Raw genomic sequence first — 18,517 nt, forward strand, 5'->3', positions numbered from 1 at the left:
AGTTAATGTTCATGTTACCACCATCTCTATTAACTCTCAAATGAAACAGAATTGTAAATTGCAGAATCCATACCAGAAAACACAGCTAAACCAAAAACGGACACAACGAAGTTGCAGCGTTTAGCAGTTCACCGGAAGTTTATGCCGATAGAACCGAGAGATGCTTATGCCTGGACATTTATGATTCGATCTAACAGATAAACAGATTGTACTGTGCAGAAGAAAGAAAAAAATAGACCAAATCCTCGTTTCGCAACTAGAGTAGTTAAAATTAAAACAGACATTAACATTACTACAACACAACTGATTCTACAGCGTTTTAGAACAACGAAAGGAAAAGAGGAACCAAAATCCAGGTTGAAGAACGATTTTAAACAGTCTAATTCAGGTCAATTTGGTAAGGTACATTTCTTTTGAGAATGTCCTAACATATGGCAGCGACCGCATTGAACAACTCTCTTCGGCCTCTTGAAGTTCTCTACACGAAGGACCTTCTTCTTGGGTCTTCCAGGTGGCCGCCGAGTCTTGGGTGGGCGTATCATGATATCAACACTGGTGCTTCCCCCCTCTGTTCCGTCGCCTGGCTCCTTCCATAAGTTTTTATCCGGAATAGGATGAATCAGCTGCGAATAGGTCTCTCGGTAACTTGCTACTGTGAAGCAAGGATCAGCAAACAAATGGGCATTGTGTCCACAGGACATAAGTGCAGCAGCAGCATGTGCACAAGGTAGACCATATATATGCCAACGGCGACATGAGCACACGCGAGTTTGTATATCCACGATATTTGTCCGCTCAGTAGACACAATCTCAAATTCGACTTCATTTGCACGAAGTACTTGGTAGCATCGAGCATCAGCCATTGCCTCTAGAATCCGTTTCTCAGCAGATGGTACTAGAATTGATGTCCAACTCATTCCCATATTCCGGCGGTCATTGTACCATGATGATAACTGATCACGAATATGCTCCATCATTTGCACAATAGGGAGCTCATGGCATTCAAGAGCCCAATTATACAACAGCTCTGTAACACCGAGAGTAAAATGGCCATATCGCACTCCTTCAAAATATGCTACAGCCCAAAGTTGGGGAGGGAAATGTTGAAACCATGGTATCACGTCTTGTGAGATCTCTGCCATCTCTGCAATCTTGCTGTCAAATTCAACCGCAGTGAGAGCATAAACAGCATTCCAGAAGATATTCACCAACTTTGCATTTTTAAAGGTATCACGAAAATTTTCACTAACATAACGCAGACAAAAACCATGGAAGGCACTAGGAAAATGAGTTTCCACTGCCTCTACAACACCCCTCTGTCTCTCAGAGAGTATTGTTAGCCTAGGCATGTTGTCAGTGTTTACTCCAAGAAGCTTTCGCAATTCTGACATAAACCACATCCAATTTTCGTCGCTTTCCACATCAACGATAGCTATTGCCAGAGGAAATAATGTATCATCAGCATCAACAGCTGAGGCACAAAGTACGGAACCCAAGTATTTTCCTTTGAGGTGCGCTCTATCAAGTTCCAAAAGTGGCCTACAAGCATGTATAAACCCATAGATTGATGCACGGTAAGAAATGAAGAGACGGTGGAAGCAATTTTCTTGTCCAGTGGCAAAAACTGAAGCAATGCTTCCAGGGTTGGTTTTCTTTATTTGCTCACAGTATGCAGGAAGAAGGCGATACCCTTCTTCAAAAGTTCCATGAAGTGCTGCCATGCTACGTTCCTTGCCACGCCAAGCTTGCATGTAAGAAACAGCAACTCCATGCTGATCACGGATATCTTGCAGGATCTCTTTTGGTTTATACCGTGGGTTATCCCGAATCCGTGCTTCTACAGACCTAGCAACCCAACCTACTGATGCTTGCTGATGATGAAGGTTGAGAACTCCTTCACAGGTATGCTCACCATGCAGGGTTCTTACTGTAAAGGTTGGAACTCCGGGACATTTTGCCACATGGACACGCCATGGGCAACCTTCTTTGGAGCACTTGGCTATAAACCGGCTGCGATCTGATTTCACTATACGAAGATCAAAATGTTGTACCAAAGCAATGTTCTTCAATCTTCTTCTGCAAGTTTCAACATCAGGAAATTCTTGCCCAATAGCCAAGTCTAAAGCATATTCCGTCAAGGCAACAGAATCGTTCTGCACAGCTAACGAATGATCTTCCATGTATCCACGACGGTAGCAGAAGTGTCACATGATTCTAACAGTTCCCCTCATCCAGACACAGATTGATAATTCTCCAGAAGGGCTGTGTTGTAAACACTGCACTACATGAGACCTCCCGTTATATATGGACACAGCACGGGAACACAAGACAAGAAGGCAGCATTTTTCTCTGTGTGTGTGTGTGTGTGCATAACTGGTCAACAGGAAACTCAAATGGGAAGAATCGTACCAGTCCTGACTAATCAATAATCATCAGCGAAGGGCGCCTTTAATATAGGATAAGAACAGTTCAAGGTATATCCTTTGACCCTTTGGTGTTGATGAATTATCTCTTTTACAGGGAAAGAAACATTATTACCACACCTGTGAAACAAAAATAAATAAATAAATAAAAAACATGAGTAATTTTATTAATGACTGGTATCAACTATTAAGCAAATTTTGAATACACGAAAAAACTCGCTTATTGGCATAATTGTGAAACTTTGAATCTACCAGTAAGATTACTTGTGTTGGAGCCACATCCAACAAGCAATTCAAATGAGGGGTAATCCATTTTGATGATACTAAAACTCCCCATCACTCTTGCTCCCGTAGCAGACTCAATTTTCATTTGCTACAGAATCTACGAATAACACGATTAAACTACTTAGTAGCGCTAACACCTCGCACATTTCTCACCCCATCATCCTCAGACTGACGGCAAAGACAGAAACCGAAAAGCGTGGCTTAAGAACAGTCTTATCCAACACAATGTAGGTTGAATTTGAAGAACCCTAAGACCCGACTCGACTGCACAAAAGGAAAACGCCACCGGAACAATCCATGTGGCCATTTGAGTCACCGACTTACTGGTGATTAACTTACAACACCATAAAACTAAAATCACCGATAACCCAATAAATCAAAATAGAGCATTCTGCCCCCAAAATTATTCCCAACTCAAACCCAAGACTTGAAATTTTACAAAAACAACAATCAGCAACCAGAAATTCCCAAACTTTTTTTCCAAATTACAATTCGGGAATCTCAGAACGGATCCAAACACTAATCCTCAGATCCCAATACCCCAAAAGGCTTTTCAAATAAGCACTTTAACGAAGTGGGTTCTTCTCCTTTTCAGCAATCATTGACAAACCCATTAAAATCGACAACTTGTGCTTTAATTTCTATTTGAAGTTCTGTGGGATGCGGTGGATAATAAATATATGTGATATTAAAATAGAAAATTAGAGAAGGAAAAGGAGGAAGAAATGGAAAACCTGGTGGAGGTGAGAGTGGGAAGCTGCTTCTGCTGAAAGTGCTTTTTTTCGCTTTTGGGTCGTCTTCGTTCTCTAAGCTCCTTTGGTGGAGTCTGGCAACTCGAGGAGGAGGAGTAGGAGGAGATGGACCAAAACTTGACAGAACACTTTCGTCTTGGGTTTTACGACCCACTGACAACAAAACAAAACAGTCCTTATTTGTGTTTCTCACTCAAGAAAAACAAAAATTAAAAAATATTTTTGTCAAAGAAAAATATATAAAAATATCATAAATTTATATTTCGCCCTTTTCTTTTTCTCATAATTTTAAATGAATTTAATATTAACTAGTACTTGTATAAAAGTAATTAATTAATTGGTGTAGCAAGTAGGTTAAGTTAATTGGAGATAATATAGTATTGATTAGTAGTGTGTTGTTGGTCCATCATTTTTAATCGAGATATTTTTTAGATCTAGCCGTTTGGAGTCGAGGGATAAAAAAATTCAAACCACTCATTTTAAATTATACGGCATCCGTTAGTCCATTCTATTCGATCACCTCACACAAATTAAAAGTTCGAATCTCTTTCCTTGAGTTACTCGATTTGTTAGCTCTAGACAATAAATCTGGAGAGGATGCGACTTCCATCTTTTTTAGATCTTCACATTGTATTTGTTTGAACCTACTTTTGCAGTAACATGTTAAGTGCTTTTGAGATGTTTGACAATATGCGACCCAAACTATAGTTTTTATTTTTATTTTTTTGGAACTATAGTTTAGATATCAAGTATTGCGTTTGAGAAGAGCTAGAGATCAAAGGTTAGAACCAAGTATATAGTGTATGATCAATATTTAGTAATCTAAACTGGGATTCTAATTGAAGAATTATTCTAGTGAATTCAAACGTCTAAAATTCATAATGTCCTCTTCCTTTAGTGTAATTTAAAGTAATGTTATTGTTTATAACAGTAAACTAGATTATGCTATGATGAAAAATTTAAAGACATAGAGAAGCAATTAAACACAGAGATACAACAAAGATTTTTGCTCAATCGTCACAAGTCTTGGCTTTTTCGTGAAACTGATAGTTTTATATTTGTATAGTACTGAACACAAAGATTACAGTAATGGAGCAATTGGCTACGGTCATGATAGTAGTATGTTATGAGGTAGCCTCGCAGGTTGAGGTAGCCTCCTCCCTCCTTAACTTTTAAAAACCAGTAAGGCAAATACCTTTTTGGTTCTAAATTACAAGCTCAACAATATTTTTGAAATTACAGAGACAACAATATCTACTGCCACTTGATTTCTACATCCTTTTGGGCCTGATCTCAATCCCTTGAAACAAGAGGCCACCCTTCCAGTGTATACGCCTAACCTCCAAGCAAGCCATCTCCAACTCCCCACCTTCACCCCCTTCACAGAAGAACTCCCCCATCTCTATCTCCAGCCATCCGTCGTTGCGCTCTTTCGGGTACTGGGCCTCGTTGACCTCGATCTCTCTGAGCTGAAAATCTTGGACTCCCACAATGTGTCTCCGGTTGAAGACGCTGATACGCAGAGGCCCGGCCAGGGGAAAGCCGGGTCCTTGGGAACCAAGGCCTCTCTGAGGGTCCAGAAACACCTCGTGTTTCGTGGGCTCCTCCCCAATTAAGCCGACTGAGACCTCCACAGGTTGTTGCTCAAATCCATAAGCCCCTGTAGTTGGCCTGAATACAAGATAAGCTTTATAAAGGGTGGCCGGGGACAGCATCCGTGTCTCAATTTTGCCACGGATTTCAAGCCAACACACACACATAAGCTCTGCCACCTCCTCAAACCTGTTTGCTTATTACAATTAAATTTATACTCAAAATTCAATCTCTGAGCAACCAATAACACATAGTTTATGCAATAAAAAACATGGAAATGTTATCGCACTCCAAAAAGATCATCTGCAATCCTCAATTCCGAGGAATGGGTGCAGAGCAGAAGACTATTTTGGAATGCTAATAAGATAACAATTCTTTGAAAAGGAAGAAGAACGAAATTTGAGACCTCGAGTCGGGGAGAGAAATCCATTCCCAGTATTGAGGAGTGTCGCCCCAAACGATCGAAAGGGCCCTTGCAGCAATCATATAGCATTTCTTCCCGCTCCATTTGTCCAGTGAAAAGCTCTGCATGATCATGCAAATTAACACTCAGGATCTTAGACCAGTTAAAAATAGAAAGCGCTATACAAAAAATAAAAAAAAAATAAATAAACCTTAAACCGAGGGAATGCATTCCAATTTCTAACTCATTTTTTCTAGGAAGTTTTAACGAAAAGCCTACGGTACTGTTCATTTTAACGAAAAACCACATTTTTACACTAAAAAATCAATCATGGTACTATTTAATTTACCCTTTATTTTGTCCTTATCATTAAAACTCAAAATTTTCAAGCCCTTTCTATTAGTTTTTTTTTTTTTTTTTTCTAGCCTTTCTTCGTATTTCTTCTAATGCTAAAAAGAATTGAACACTAGCGGTTTTAAAGCTATTCCTTTGACCATCTGCATGTCAAACTGAATATTGTGCCATTTTTTTTCCTGTATTTGCGGATAAGAACGAGCGCCAAACTCACTAGACTTTGTATTTTTTTTTTTCAAAAACTAAAAACTGCGAACGAAATGATTATCAAAACGAGCTCTAAACTCGAATAAATCCCGCAAAAGAATAGGAGATAAGGGAAAAAGTAGTGAAATTACCAACTTTCCCTGCTCGATGAGAACAGGGTTGTCGCATAGAGCGAGGTAAAGCTCCTTCTTGGTTTTGGAAGCGGAGGAGGGAGACACATGCGGCGGATGTATGGACATGGCGGGTGACGAGGAGGACAGGATCGTGTGGATATCGGGTGGAAGGAACCTGTCCCAGACGGTGTCGGATTCCGCTGCCGACCTGAAACTCCTCGAAACCGACGACAACGTGCCCGCGTCTCGAGGCGTGGTAAGCGAGACAACGGTGGCTATGCACCCTTCCGGCAAGGCCTGCAGATCCATGTGATCGGGCGTCGTCACGGCGATTCCTCTGCCACCGACATCATCCGTTTTCTACTGGTTCTCCTGGTTTCCGCCACTGCCTAAGTTTGGGTTCCTCAGTAAATGAAAAATACGTTGTAATTTGTTTTTGCATGTTTTATGGTTGCTACGTGGTGTTTGGTTGTGTATTTATAGAGAGAGGAAAGCTTAGCCGTTAAGTCTTGGTTCTCTTTCCCGCTGTGAAAAAAGGTGTCAGAATCCTCCGAATAGATATATTTATGTTTATTCTAACATTGTGCGATCAGTTTTTATTTGGAATTATTTATATTTAATATTAAATTAAAATTTTAAAATAATTTTTAATCGTACGATGTATGATGAACAAACATAATTGATTTATCCTTCGAACTTTCATAAAGAGGATCCTATTCCGTCACAAGGTAATAAGGACAATTTTATTAACACCCTCGTAAGATTACGAAAACATCTCACACTTTTATTTTGTACGATAAGAAAATACAAACACCCTATTTCACGTGTCGCCAGCCAACCACCGCAGAAAATCTGAAGCAAAAAACCAACCTCTCACCATGGCACCGTATGTCCTCTCTCTCTACAATCCCCGACAACTTGCACGTACTTCTTCAACCCTATTTGGAATTTTGGATGGTTGGTGAAGTTTGGCAATAGGAAATTGGAGACGGGGTGGGAGAGTTAGGGCATTGGACGACAGACTTTCCTACCACAGACGGGTTGGATGGTGATGAACAACAACTTCCGCAACAGACGCGATATCTGGTTGGATGAGTTGAGGTGGTGAGTTTTTACTAACGGCATGGGAGTTGTCAACCGTGCCGATGTCAATGACAGAGGTAGGTATTCAGAGACAGGTGGCCGTCAAATTGGGGCTTGTCTGGCGTTGGCTTCTTTATGGTGGTGTGGGTTTCTTCAGAAAAATAAGGAACAAAGTTGGAATTATCGAGAATCTTTAGAGTATTTCGATAAAAAATGTGAGGTATCATCACTTAGTACTAATAGTATTCCTCTTGGTTTGTAAGCGAGAGATTTTAAGTTCGATTCTCACCAAAAGCGAATAAACCCTATTATTGTTAGTCTGTTGTAAGACTTAGCGCCCTCACCCCTCAATGTAGACAATCGTTGTTAAAAAAACAGAAGAGCTTTATCCTCATCAGCAGGCATAGTGGACTACATTTAGTTTGGCTTTGACTAATCAGATTTTGAGCACAAATATTAATTTACTAGGTTGTTTTATGGACTTCACTTTTTTTTTTTTTTTTTTTTTTTTTGAACTAATGATATTATTGACATTAAGAAGTGAGGGAGCGAGTTTTGAGACTCACAATATGCTAGCAATAATGTGGTTCAAATTCACCTTTGACGAATCAATTCTAAAACCTCTTACTTACATCTAAAGAGAAATACCACAATAAATTTTTCTTTTACACCAATTATCTATGCCTTTGGATTCATTGAAAAACAAGAATAAACACATGCAAACAAAAGGAAATCAAATTACCTGTTCGAGAATCCCTTACCAGATTATAGTATCTCTTTGTCAAAGAAAATGACGATGGGAAAAAAATAAAATAAAAAGAAGAAGAGGGTTTAAATTTATTACAACACAAAAAGATTAGGATGGGGGAAGAATATGAATACGATGAAGCAAGCATTTGTGGTGTTTTTGACGATGAAGCAAGCATGTTTGGTTTGCATGTGCTCCCTAATTGCGACCACGCATGTCACAATCCGTGTACCCCGGCCCTCGAGAAATTTGTTAGTGTGTTGAGCACACGGTTTGGCACATTAAAGTGTCTTAATACAAGTAGTTAAAAATTTTCTTTTAAATATTTAAGTATTTATATTATGACACTTATTGTACCAAGTCGTGTACTCACAGTACTCTTAGGCCTTGTTTGGCAGATCGGATAAAGGATCGGATAGGATTAGTTATACGGACTCGGGTGTTTGGCGTTCACTCGTACTAAATAAGCGCCGGATTAATTTAACCGGTCGGATAGGATAACACGGTATACACCGGCTTAATAAAACCAACCAAAACGCCCGGATTATTTAGTCGGTTTCACTCTCCTCTCTCCCGAACTCGGCCCTCTCTCTCTCACTTCTCTTGGCATCGTCGTCCTCCCCGTCACCTTCTCTCGCCATCGTCGTCCTCCCCGTCGCCTTCTGTCGGCATCATCGTCCTCCCCGTCGCCTTCTCTCGCCATCGCTGTTCTCCCTGTCGCCTTCTGTTGCGCCGCTTTCTCTAGCCATCTCTGCTCTTCTAGTGCTCGTCGCCTTCCTCGTCATCCTCTCCTTGTGGCCTTCCTCATCACCTACTCGCCGTCCTCCCCTGCAACTGGGTCTTGCAAAGAAACATGGTGTGGCGGAGAGATGATTTCAATTTGGGATTTTTCTGCAACTGGCTATTTGAATTTATTTGGGATTTTTCTGCAGTCGAGGAAGAAGAATATGGGAGAGAAAGGGAGGAAGTTTGGGGGGTGTGGCGGAGAGAGCTGGGGAACAATTATTTGGGATTCTTCTGCAGTCGGAGAAGAAGAAGGGAGAGAGAGGGAGGGTGTTTGGGGGGTGCGGAGAGATCTGGGAACAAAAAAATGATTTCACTTTTTTTAAATTTTTTTTTTTTAAGTTTGATTCCTCATATCTAGTATAATACCAAACACAATATAAATAATACGGTCACTAGTCCGATACTGCACCAAACACCCGATTAATTTAGTCAGTATTATCCGGTAGCTATTTATCATATCCGACAGAAATAGTCAGTACAGTCCGAGCTGCCAAACGAAACCTTACTCTTTTGCACTTTTGTCACTTTTGCTTTGCCTTTAGAGTCAGAAACGCACCACACTTCTTTGTACTTTCTATTTTACACTTCACTCCCACATGTTTACTTGTTACGTCAATATAAAGTCAAAAGTAATGTAAGATGTTAAAAGGAAAATATTAAGCATATGTGGATTATGTCATACGTGGATTATGTCATACGATTAGTGTATTAATTTTTTGCATATTTCCTATTAGAATCACTATGTGTCGTGTCAAACCGCACTTGGAAAGTTTTACACTAGCCGGAGAATCTTTGACTTACACCACACTAATATAACAAGATCATATTTACCTTCTCTTTTTTCTTATTACAACACCAAAATAATTCTATGTTCATTTGGAATTCATTCTCCACACCGTTAGTTAAAGTAGTTAATAATATAAACTTGTCAAAAATATGTTGAAAATACCTAAGAAGACTTGGTCTAGTTGGTAAGAATTGGTCATTGAGGAATGGGCGTCATATGTGTTGTCCCTTTTGGTACGATTAAGAGGTCGTTGTTATGGCTTGTTGAAAACTTGACGGGTGGAATACAAGTTTTACTCGAGTCCCTTCAATTTTTATTTCATTTATAGAAAAGCACGATTGATAGTGCAAAGGAATCATCATTTAGAGTTTAGATTTTACGATTCTTGTCTTAAATTGGTTAATCGCTTCGATTTTTCATTTTAAAGGGAACTCTAAATGGCCATTTATATCATAACTAAATAATTAGGATTAAAATCGAAGAAAATTGAGTAAAAGTAAAGTTTTTCAATACTTATTTTCTATGTTTAAAAAAGATAAGACGTTATGCACATAACCAATTAGCGCTTAAGGTGTTTTAAGTAAAATTTATTTTAATGAGGCTCCCTTGACCTAAGAGGGCACCCATCAGTCCAATCACACTCTCATTCGGATTTAAATTGCATTGAAGAGTACCAATACACTCCCCCATTTATAGCATACTGCTAATACAATTATACAGGTATCTAATCCAATTATCTTACTCATTTTTAGGTGTAAAGATCTTATTAAAAACTACTAATTAAAAACAGTTATACAGAAGAAATGGAGTTGGAACTAAAATGGCAACACAAAGTCAAATACATAAGGGTTAAGTAGGAATAATGATCTAATCTTTAGAGGTAATTTTAAATTGTTCCAACTTTTTAGAGCATTCCAAATAACTACCTAATGTTTTGAAAAATATACATCGTTAGTCATAGGTGTAAAGTGAGACATCACTACCGTTAATTGACGATGACATTAATGTTTAAGGGATAGTATAGATAAATATTGGAACTAAGTTTCACTAACACGTCATTTTAGAGTTTTGAATCCTCAAATTGATCCCTTTTAGCCAAGTTAAACGCTAACTTTGTCTAGTTAAAAGGAATTGGTTTGGGGATTTAGAGTTGTATAAATGACGTGAAAGTGAAATCTTGCTTCAATACTTGTCAATGTCATCACTTAATGCTGGTGGCCGAACGAATATTCAACTTTTAAAAGTTTAGGTACTTGTTATAAACTAAACCCATACATTGACATATTTGAACTTACTTTTGCAGTAACATGTTAAGTGGTCTTCCTTTGTTTTTAGGCTCACGTAATCGTGGCTAATACTATAGTTTTAATAACATTGTCGGCTTGAATGAAAAGTGGAAAGAATGTAACTTCAGTGCAACAATTTTCTCCTTAAACGACGAACAAGTTTAATGTAGCTTAAAGTAAGAATATCGTTTGTAACAGTATATTAGATTATGCTAAATGTTTAAACATATGAAGCAATTGAACACAAAGATTACAAACATTTGTGCTCAATCGAACACAAACATTACAACAAATGAAGCAATTGACTAAGGACATTGACATGACTCACTTCAATTGCAACATTTAGCATATGAAAATAGCTCAATTATAATATTTTGAAATTATAAAGACAGTAATCTACCGCCACTTGACTTCTACATCCTTTTGGGCCTGACCTCAATCCCTTGAACAATGAGGCCGCTCTTCCAGCGACCATTTGTCTCCAAGCAACTCATCTCCAACTCCCCACCTTCACCCTCTTCACAGAAGAACTCCCCCATCTCTATCTCCAGCCACCCGTCGTTGCGCTCTTTCGGATACTGGGCCTCATTGATCTCCCTGGGCTGGTCTTTGGCCTCATTGATCTCCCCAATTAAACCCACTGTGACCTCCGCAGCGTGGAGCTCGAGTCCATAAGCCTCTGCAGTCGTCTTGAATACAAGATAAGCTTTGTAAAGGGTGGATGGGGACAGCATCCGTGTCTCAATTTTGCCATGGATTTCAAGCCAACACACATCCACAAGCTCTGCCACCTCCTCAAACCTGTTTGTTTAGTATAGTTAACTTGTACTCAAAATTTAATCTATGACCAACCATAACACATAGTTTATGCAATAAAAACATGGAATCATCTGCAGTCCTCAATTTCGAGGAACGGGCGCAAAACAGATGACTATTTTGAAATGCTGATAAGGTAACAATTCCTTCAAAAGGAAAAAGAATGAAATTTAGAGACCTTGAGTCGGGGATAGAAATCCATTTCCAGTACTGAGGAGTGTTGGCCCAAACGATGGAAAGGGCCCTTGCAGCAATCATATAGCATTTCTTCCCACTCCATTTGTCCAGTGAAAAGCTCTGCATTATCATGCCAATTAACACTCAGGATCTTAGAGCAGTGAGAGATAGAAAACGCTACACGAGAAAAGAAAAGAAAAGAAAAAAACCAAACCAAACCAATAGAATGCATTATAATTTTTAACTCAGTTTTTCTAGCCTTTCTTTGGTCACTTGTTCTAAATATTCACACCAACAAATGTACACAAAATATTTGGTCCCACCGATTACTCGCTCTCTCCTCGCCCAACAACAATACTTACGATCTTTCCCGCCCCCAAAGTTTTAGACTTGGTACTTTCAGATAAAAGATTCGTGCTTAAAATCTTTCATAAGGATGAATGACGATTTTGATATTGTTTTTGTGAGGCTTAATCGAGCTTCGCGTCTCTAAATGTAACATATCATTGTATAAAAAAAATATTAAAATTAAAAAAAAAAATAATAAAAACTATTTTCTTGAATTTTCAAAAACAAAGCGGAAGACTAAAAACTAAATAATTATCAAAAAGCTCTTAAAATCAAATAAATTCCACAAAACAAGAGAGATAAAGAGAAAAGTAGGAAATTACCAACTTGCCCTGTTCGATGAGAACTGGGTTGTCGCACAGAGCGAGGTAAAGCTCCTTCTTGGTTTTGGAAGCGGAGGAGGGAGACACATGCAGCGGCTGTACGGACATGAAGGGTGACGAGGAGGACAGGATAGTGTGGATATCGGAGGGAAGGAACCTGCCCCAAACGGAGTCGGATTCCGTTGCCGACCTGAAACTCCTCGAAACCGAGGACATGGTGGCCGCGTCTCGAGGCGTGGTCAGCGAGATAACGGTGGCTATGCAGCCTTCTGGCAAGGCCTGCAGATCCATGTGTTTTCTTCTGGTTCTTGTAATTTGTTTTGAAATGTTTTCTGATTGCTACGTGGTGGTGGTTTATATAGAGAGGAAAGCTTAGCCCTTAATTAATGTCGCTGATGAAAGCTTAGCCCTTAATTATAGTCGGTTCAAAGATAAGGTTGGTGAGACTGAGAAGATAGAGGAATGCTATTTATACCATATTTCTATACTACCTTAGGTGGCATTTGACGTGTACAGCCACATTATTTGAAAATTTTGTAAAATCCCAAATGAAGGAAAAAGGTTCATCATATACCACAATCATCATTTAATTAACTATTTTTTCTTAATTATTAGTTTATTAAATAATGAACTAAATTTAAAAATCTGATTAATTCAAATGATGTGGCTGTCCACAACAAATGCCATCTAAGATGGTATGAAAATATGATACAAAAACATGGTATGAATAGCATTACCCGAAAAGATAAGACACGGCAATTGTGATATCTCTACTAATTAATAAAACACTCATTGTTAATCAAAATCCTATGAAATTACTAGTTTAACCCTCTAATTAAAACACAACATGAATAAGAAATATGGGGTAAAAATGTAATTTCACACAACCAAATTTTACATTTTGTTTTCAAAGTCTCACCTACATGTAATCCTAACATATCTCTAATTAAAAAATAAATAAAACTTTCCACTCTCACATTCTCTATCACTCTCTTCTTCTCTCCTTCTATTTCAAAAACAAAAATAAAAAAAAATTTCACACATTTTGTGTGTGCCCATATGCTAGTTTACATGTTAATAATTTTTTTTTTTTGTCAATTATAGGGTGAAAAGATGTTTAGTCTTTTATTGCAATATCTAAATTATATGTTAATAGAATTTTTTTGTCAAGTTTTTAATAATAAAAAAAAAATTAGACAAAAACGTAGTTTAATAAAATAAAATTTTATTATTTTTTATTTAAACATCACCTATAAATGTTTTTAATTTTCTAATTTTAAAAATAAAAAATAAACTTTTTTTTTCCTTTCTTCCACTCTCACTTTCTCTCTCTTATTGTCTTTCCACCCTTAAAAAGTGCAATGTGGTTTGAAAAATGGATAAGGATTGTTTGCCCTCTCACTTTCGGTATCCTTCCGTGTCCTCCTGTTTTGTATGATCATGGTTAAACTGCGTCAACATTTTATATTATTTTTTTTATAGAGATAATAAGACAAAAATGAATAGTAATATAAAATTTTGACGTGGCTTAACCGTGACCACACAAACAGGAGGGCACGAGAGGGCACCGGAAGTACGAGGGCAGACAATCCTTGTCCTTGAAAAATATATAATGTTATAGAGATTAAATTTGTAAATAAAATTTACAAACTAAATAATGTGTCACCAATAAGAATGAGTACGTTTATTAACGCTTAAGTAATAATCCAATCATCAACTTCTATGTCATTTAACCAAGTTAAATGCTTTGTCTAGTTAAAAGAAATCAGTATCGGGATTTCGATTTGTACAAGTGACATGAAAGTCAAATCTTGCTTCAATACTTGTTAAGGACATCACTTAACGTAGTGGCCTAACGAATATTCAATTTTTAAAACTTTATGCAGCTGTTTGAAATGTTTTAAATATTAAGACAAATTTAAAACTATCCCAAAAGGTTGGATAGTTAAGTGAACTTAACCCAATAAATGATTACTGTCCTTAAAATAACTCTGACAAAAATTCATGGGCTGTAAACCCTCCATCTGTAGCCTGTCTTTTAACTAAAATTCAATAAAATTCCCACATTTTTCTCTCCATAGGTTTAAAAGGCCAGACACATCCCCTCACATCTCCACCTTTTTCTGAGAGAAGTCTAACCAAAAATCTCTCATTTTCTAACCCTCAAAACCGTGCAAATGCATTGCCTCCCATTTCTCCTTCTCCCAAGTTGTTAGTTTTTTTGGTTTTTTCCCCCTCCAAACTGCAATTAGCTAACCCCGCCCCACCTCCGGGGTCCTCCTCCTTCAATACTCCCGGAGGACCCTGATCCGCTCCTCCTCCTCCTCCTCCTCCTCCTCCTCTATGCGCCTTCGTTTGTTTCTTGTCAAACAAGTTTTGAGTTTGACCTACATTTTTTTCTTTTTAACTTTTTGCTAACTTGATTAATTTTCTGGAAAAAGACTGGCGTTGTAATATTTAACTACATTCTGAATTATCTAGCAAGCATTCAACCGTTTGCCAAAGTTCTTCTGTAAGTTGAAAGGAGGTTTGTGAATATCAAAGATTAGTCGGAAGACATGAGCTGCTTTCCGTGTTTCGGTTCACAGAGAAGTAAGAGATCAAATAGCAACAAGAGATTAGAGAATGCCTCCTCTCCTCCTCCTATCGCGCAAGGTAAGTCTTCGTTTTTATTCTTTCTTTCATTTTTCTCGATCTTTGGTTATAAATGATTTCAAAACAATGAAATGAAGACATATACATATGAAGGGTATATGTGAAGTATAAATTTGAAAATATCAAGTATGATCGTAACAGAAATTGCGTAAATATTACGCGTAAAGATGAATGCATGTCTAAATTACAATGCCTTCACAATTTTTAAGTTTCTCAAAAGGTTTTTGAGGAGGTGTTCCATGACTCGTGACCATATTTTTGCGTTGCTATCTGTTGTGGTATCAGTCTGTAAATTGCTATAGCTACAAAATGTGGACTGTCGAAAAAGAATCAATTAGGGTAGTCATACACTAGACGTAGAAACTAATGCAGAACAATGATTGATAATGCTGTCAAAAGGTATTGGAAAGGGCCTAAAACCCTTTCGCTTTTCTGCAGAATTGAAGAAACAAAAACCTGCAGAGGCCACCGGGGGAGTTAACCCAAAAGATATTAATGCAAAGACTTTCACTTTCCGTGAGCTCGCCACTGCAACAAAGAATTTCCGGCAGGAATGTCTTTTGGGGGAAGGTGGATTTGGAAGAGTCTATAAGGGAACCCTTCAGTCGAACGGGCAGGTTATAAACACTTTCAGTTTCTCTTGCATATTTTGGTTTTAATGAAGACTTGCTAATGAGTAATGAAATTATGAGGCTGAGTTTTCCAATCTTGGTTATAGGTGGTGGCGGTGAAGCAACTAGACAGACATGGAACGCAAGGGAACGAATTTCTTGGGGACGTTTTGACGCTAAGCCTCCTACACCATCCAAATTTGGTTAACCTAATTGGATATTGTGCTGATGGAGATCAAAGACTTTTGGTGTATGAATTCATATCCGGGGGTTCTCTAGATGATCGTGTTCTTGGTACGTGCGCAACCCTCCTTTTTTCCACCGGTTTCTTGATTTAGAACCCCTTTATCAGCTTCTAAACTTTGGATGAACAAAACTATGTGCAGGCAATGGACCAGATAACAAGCCATTAGATTGGTACACCCGAGTTAAAATAGCTTATGGTGCTGCTATGGGACTGGAGTACTTGCACGAAAAGGCCAATCCCTCTGTTGTCTATCGAGATTTGAAATCTTCGAACATCTTGTTAGACGAAGAATTCAATCCAAAGCTCTCAGATGTTGGACTTGCCCAGCTTGGCCCTGAGGGAGATAAGATGCATGGACCATCAAGATTGATGGGAACCTATGGTTTCTGTGCTCCTGAGTATTCTAGATCAGGTGAAGTCACAATGAAGTCGGATGTGTACAGTTTCGGAGTTATTCTTCTGGAGCTCATTACCGGAAGAAGAGCCGTCGACACTACAAGGTCAAATGATGAGCAAAATCTAGTATCTTGGGTAATTATCTTATCATTTTCACATATCTAATACGTCTCTTTAATTGACCTAATGGTTCTCCCGTTTCTCCTTCTTCACTCCCCTTGTTTCTGTCCCTTGACCTAGTGATTTTCACTCTCGTTCACCATTACCATCAGATGTAACTTCGTTCTCATTTTCATGTGTGTGAGCAGGCACAACCCTTATTCAGGGACCCAAAAAAGTATCCTGATATGGCAGATCCTCTTCTTAACAAGCAGTTCCCCGAAAGGGATCTAAATCAAGCTGTTGCAATGGCATCCATGTGTTTGCAAGAGGAGGCAGCAGTCCGTCCCTTCATGAGTGATGTTGTGACTACTCTAAGTTTTCTTTCCACAACTCCTCCTCCTCCTGAGGCTGTCCCTGCTCCTCTTCCAGCTGATCCAACCCCAACTGAAAAACGTGAAGAGAACAATGATGATTCAGAATGTGTTTCCGAATATTCAGAAGACGATAATTCTGATGCTGCAGGAGATTATGATGATGAAGACCAGGAGGCTTCTGATCAGGAGAGTATCAGAAATTCAAAGAGCAACCGCCGTAATGTTGACATTTCAGAAGGTGAAGGTAGTGAAGATGAACGCGTAACTGTTACAGAATCCAAAGAATGGCATTCATTTACAAGGGGCAGCATGATATCACGGAATGACAGTGTTAATTCAAGTGACCAGAGCAGCAAGGGTGGTAATAATCTGGATGGTAATTCAAACCAAGTGAGCAGCAGTCAATCCAAATATGCAAGTGTTTCTTCTAGAAGCAGCAGCAGAGGGTCAACAGAAGAAACCGTTTCCACTAGCAGAAAGAAAAAATCATCACAAAAAGAGACTGCTACTGTTACATTAGGCGGCAATAGCAGTACCGAGGAAAAATCATCAGAAGCCGGAAGTGTTTGCACAGATGATCAGGATCAGGAAAACAGAAGCAGCAAAGTACCACAACTACCACCAGTACTGAAAGATGGAAAAGATTCTGTAGACCAACACAGAAACAACAACGGATCGCAAGATTTTAAAACATCGAAAAAATGTCAATCCAATCACTACTAAAATGTCTCTAACTTGCACATACATATGAACATGAGATTTTTTTTTGTTTTTTTTTTTGTTTTGTATGGACGAGCCATGCATGGCTTTTGTCCTTCAAAGATAGCGAACGAGACGCATTGCTACGAAGGTGTCCTATTGAGATGCATGAGTACTTTGGTAGAAGGAGAAAGCGCATGAGGCCAAGAATTTTATGATGTGCTAGCTTCTCTCTTTATTTTTTTTTTCTTTTTTTATTTATTTATAAAGATTTCGATTATACTACATTTTGAAGACTTCTGTATCGTCTTGATTGACATATATCCTTAAACTAAGACCATCTCCAATGGTTGGGCTAAAAGCTAAATTTTTTAGCCTGGAAAATTTAGCTTTTAGCCCAGAAACAGCTTTTATGCTTCAACTGTTCTAGCCTAAAATTTTAGCTAGGGATTATTAAAGAATGAACTTAGGCTATTTTTTTGTTAAATTAATTTTTTTTTAAATAAATATGTAGACTATCGTAAATTAGTTTTATGAACATTTTAATCTAAAAAAATTTAAATTTCGATAAATATTGGGTGGAGTCCACTCCGATTTCTGAGCTAAATTTTAGGGGGAATTTGGCATTGGTTTAACATTTAGCATTTAGCATTTAGCCCAAAATTTCCCCTTGGATTGGAGTGGGTTTGGGGGGTAATTTGGCTTTTAGCCCACCATTGGAGTTGGTCTAAGAGAGACAAACCGGAAACAAACAAAAGAACGTACTTAGTAGAATATTTAAAACTGAAACCTAAATATATATGAAAAATATAGTAGTAAGGCTCAAAACAGTACTAAAAGGGGGTTCCATCCTCACAAATATCAATGGAGAGTTTTATATTAATTTTCAAAACCTCACAGTGACGCGAAGATGAAAACAAATAGATTCAATGACGATTTTTATACGAAT

At 38.2% G+C, this 18,517-nt stretch overlaps 4 protein-coding genes across 5 annotated transcripts; 1 reads left to right on the forward strand and 3 right to left on the reverse strand.

Annotated features, from left to right (window-relative positions):
- Window positions 1-225: 225 nt before the first annotated feature.
- LOC137744891 (uncharacterized) lies at window positions 226-3,618 on the reverse strand. Of its 2 annotated transcripts, none has more exons than XM_068484704.1 (3): window positions 3,443-3,618; window positions 2,410-2,543; window positions 226-2,276 (listed from the first exon to the last, which is right to left on the reverse strand). In XM_068484704.1, the coding sequence occupies exon 3, from the start codon at window positions 2,178-2,180 to the stop codon at window positions 390-392; it is 1,791 nt and encodes a 596-aa protein (XP_068340805.1). In that variant the 5' UTR covers window positions 2,181-2,276; window positions 2,410-2,543; window positions 3,443-3,618; the 3' UTR covers window positions 226-389. The 2 variants fall into 2 exon arrangements, with proteins under 2 accessions (XP_068340805.1, XP_068340804.1); XM_068484703.1 differs by having other exon boundaries at window positions 226-2,294; window positions 2,409-2,543.
- Window positions 3,619-4,568: 950 nt separating this feature from the next.
- On the reverse strand, window positions 4,569-6,560 carry LOC137746222 (putative F-box protein PP2-B12). Its single transcript, XM_068486296.1, has 3 exons — window positions 6,149-6,560; window positions 5,460-5,578; window positions 4,569-5,242 (listed from the first exon to the last, which is right to left on the reverse strand). The coding sequence occupies exons 1-3, from the start codon at window positions 6,437-6,439 to the stop codon at window positions 4,732-4,734; spliced, it is 921 nt and encodes a 306-aa protein (XP_068342397.1). The 5' UTR covers window positions 6,440-6,560; the 3' UTR covers window positions 4,569-4,731.
- Window positions 6,561-10,997: 4,437 nt separating this feature from the next.
- Window positions 10,998-12,884, reverse strand: LOC137745979 (F-box protein At2g02240-like). Its single transcript, XM_068486016.1, has 3 exons — window positions 12,485-12,884; window positions 11,815-11,933; window positions 10,998-11,621 (listed from the first exon to the last, which is right to left on the reverse strand). The coding sequence occupies exons 1-3, from the start codon at window positions 12,773-12,775 to the stop codon at window positions 11,234-11,236; spliced, it is 798 nt and encodes a 265-aa protein (XP_068342117.1). The 5' UTR covers window positions 12,776-12,884; the 3' UTR covers window positions 10,998-11,233.
- Window positions 12,885-14,726: 1,842 nt separating this feature from the next.
- On the forward strand, window positions 14,727-17,817 carry LOC137745986 (probable serine/threonine-protein kinase PBL25). The gene is made up of 5 exons (XM_068486025.1): window positions 14,727-15,139; window positions 15,578-15,756; window positions 15,858-16,044; window positions 16,137-16,528; window positions 16,702-17,817. Exons 1-5 carry the CDS (start codon window positions 15,043-15,045, stop codon window positions 17,590-17,592), a joined length of 1,746 nt encoding a protein of 581 aa, XP_068342126.1. The 5' UTR covers window positions 14,727-15,042; the 3' UTR covers window positions 17,593-17,817.
- The last annotated feature ends 700 nt before the right edge of the window (window positions 17,818-18,517 follow it).

This window comes from Pyrus communis, chromosome 9, assembly GCF_963583255.1.
Source record: "Pyrus communis chromosome 9, drPyrComm1.1, whole genome shotgun sequence".
NCBI classification, from domain to species: domain Eukaryota; kingdom Viridiplantae; phylum Streptophyta; class Magnoliopsida; order Rosales; family Rosaceae; genus Pyrus; species Pyrus communis.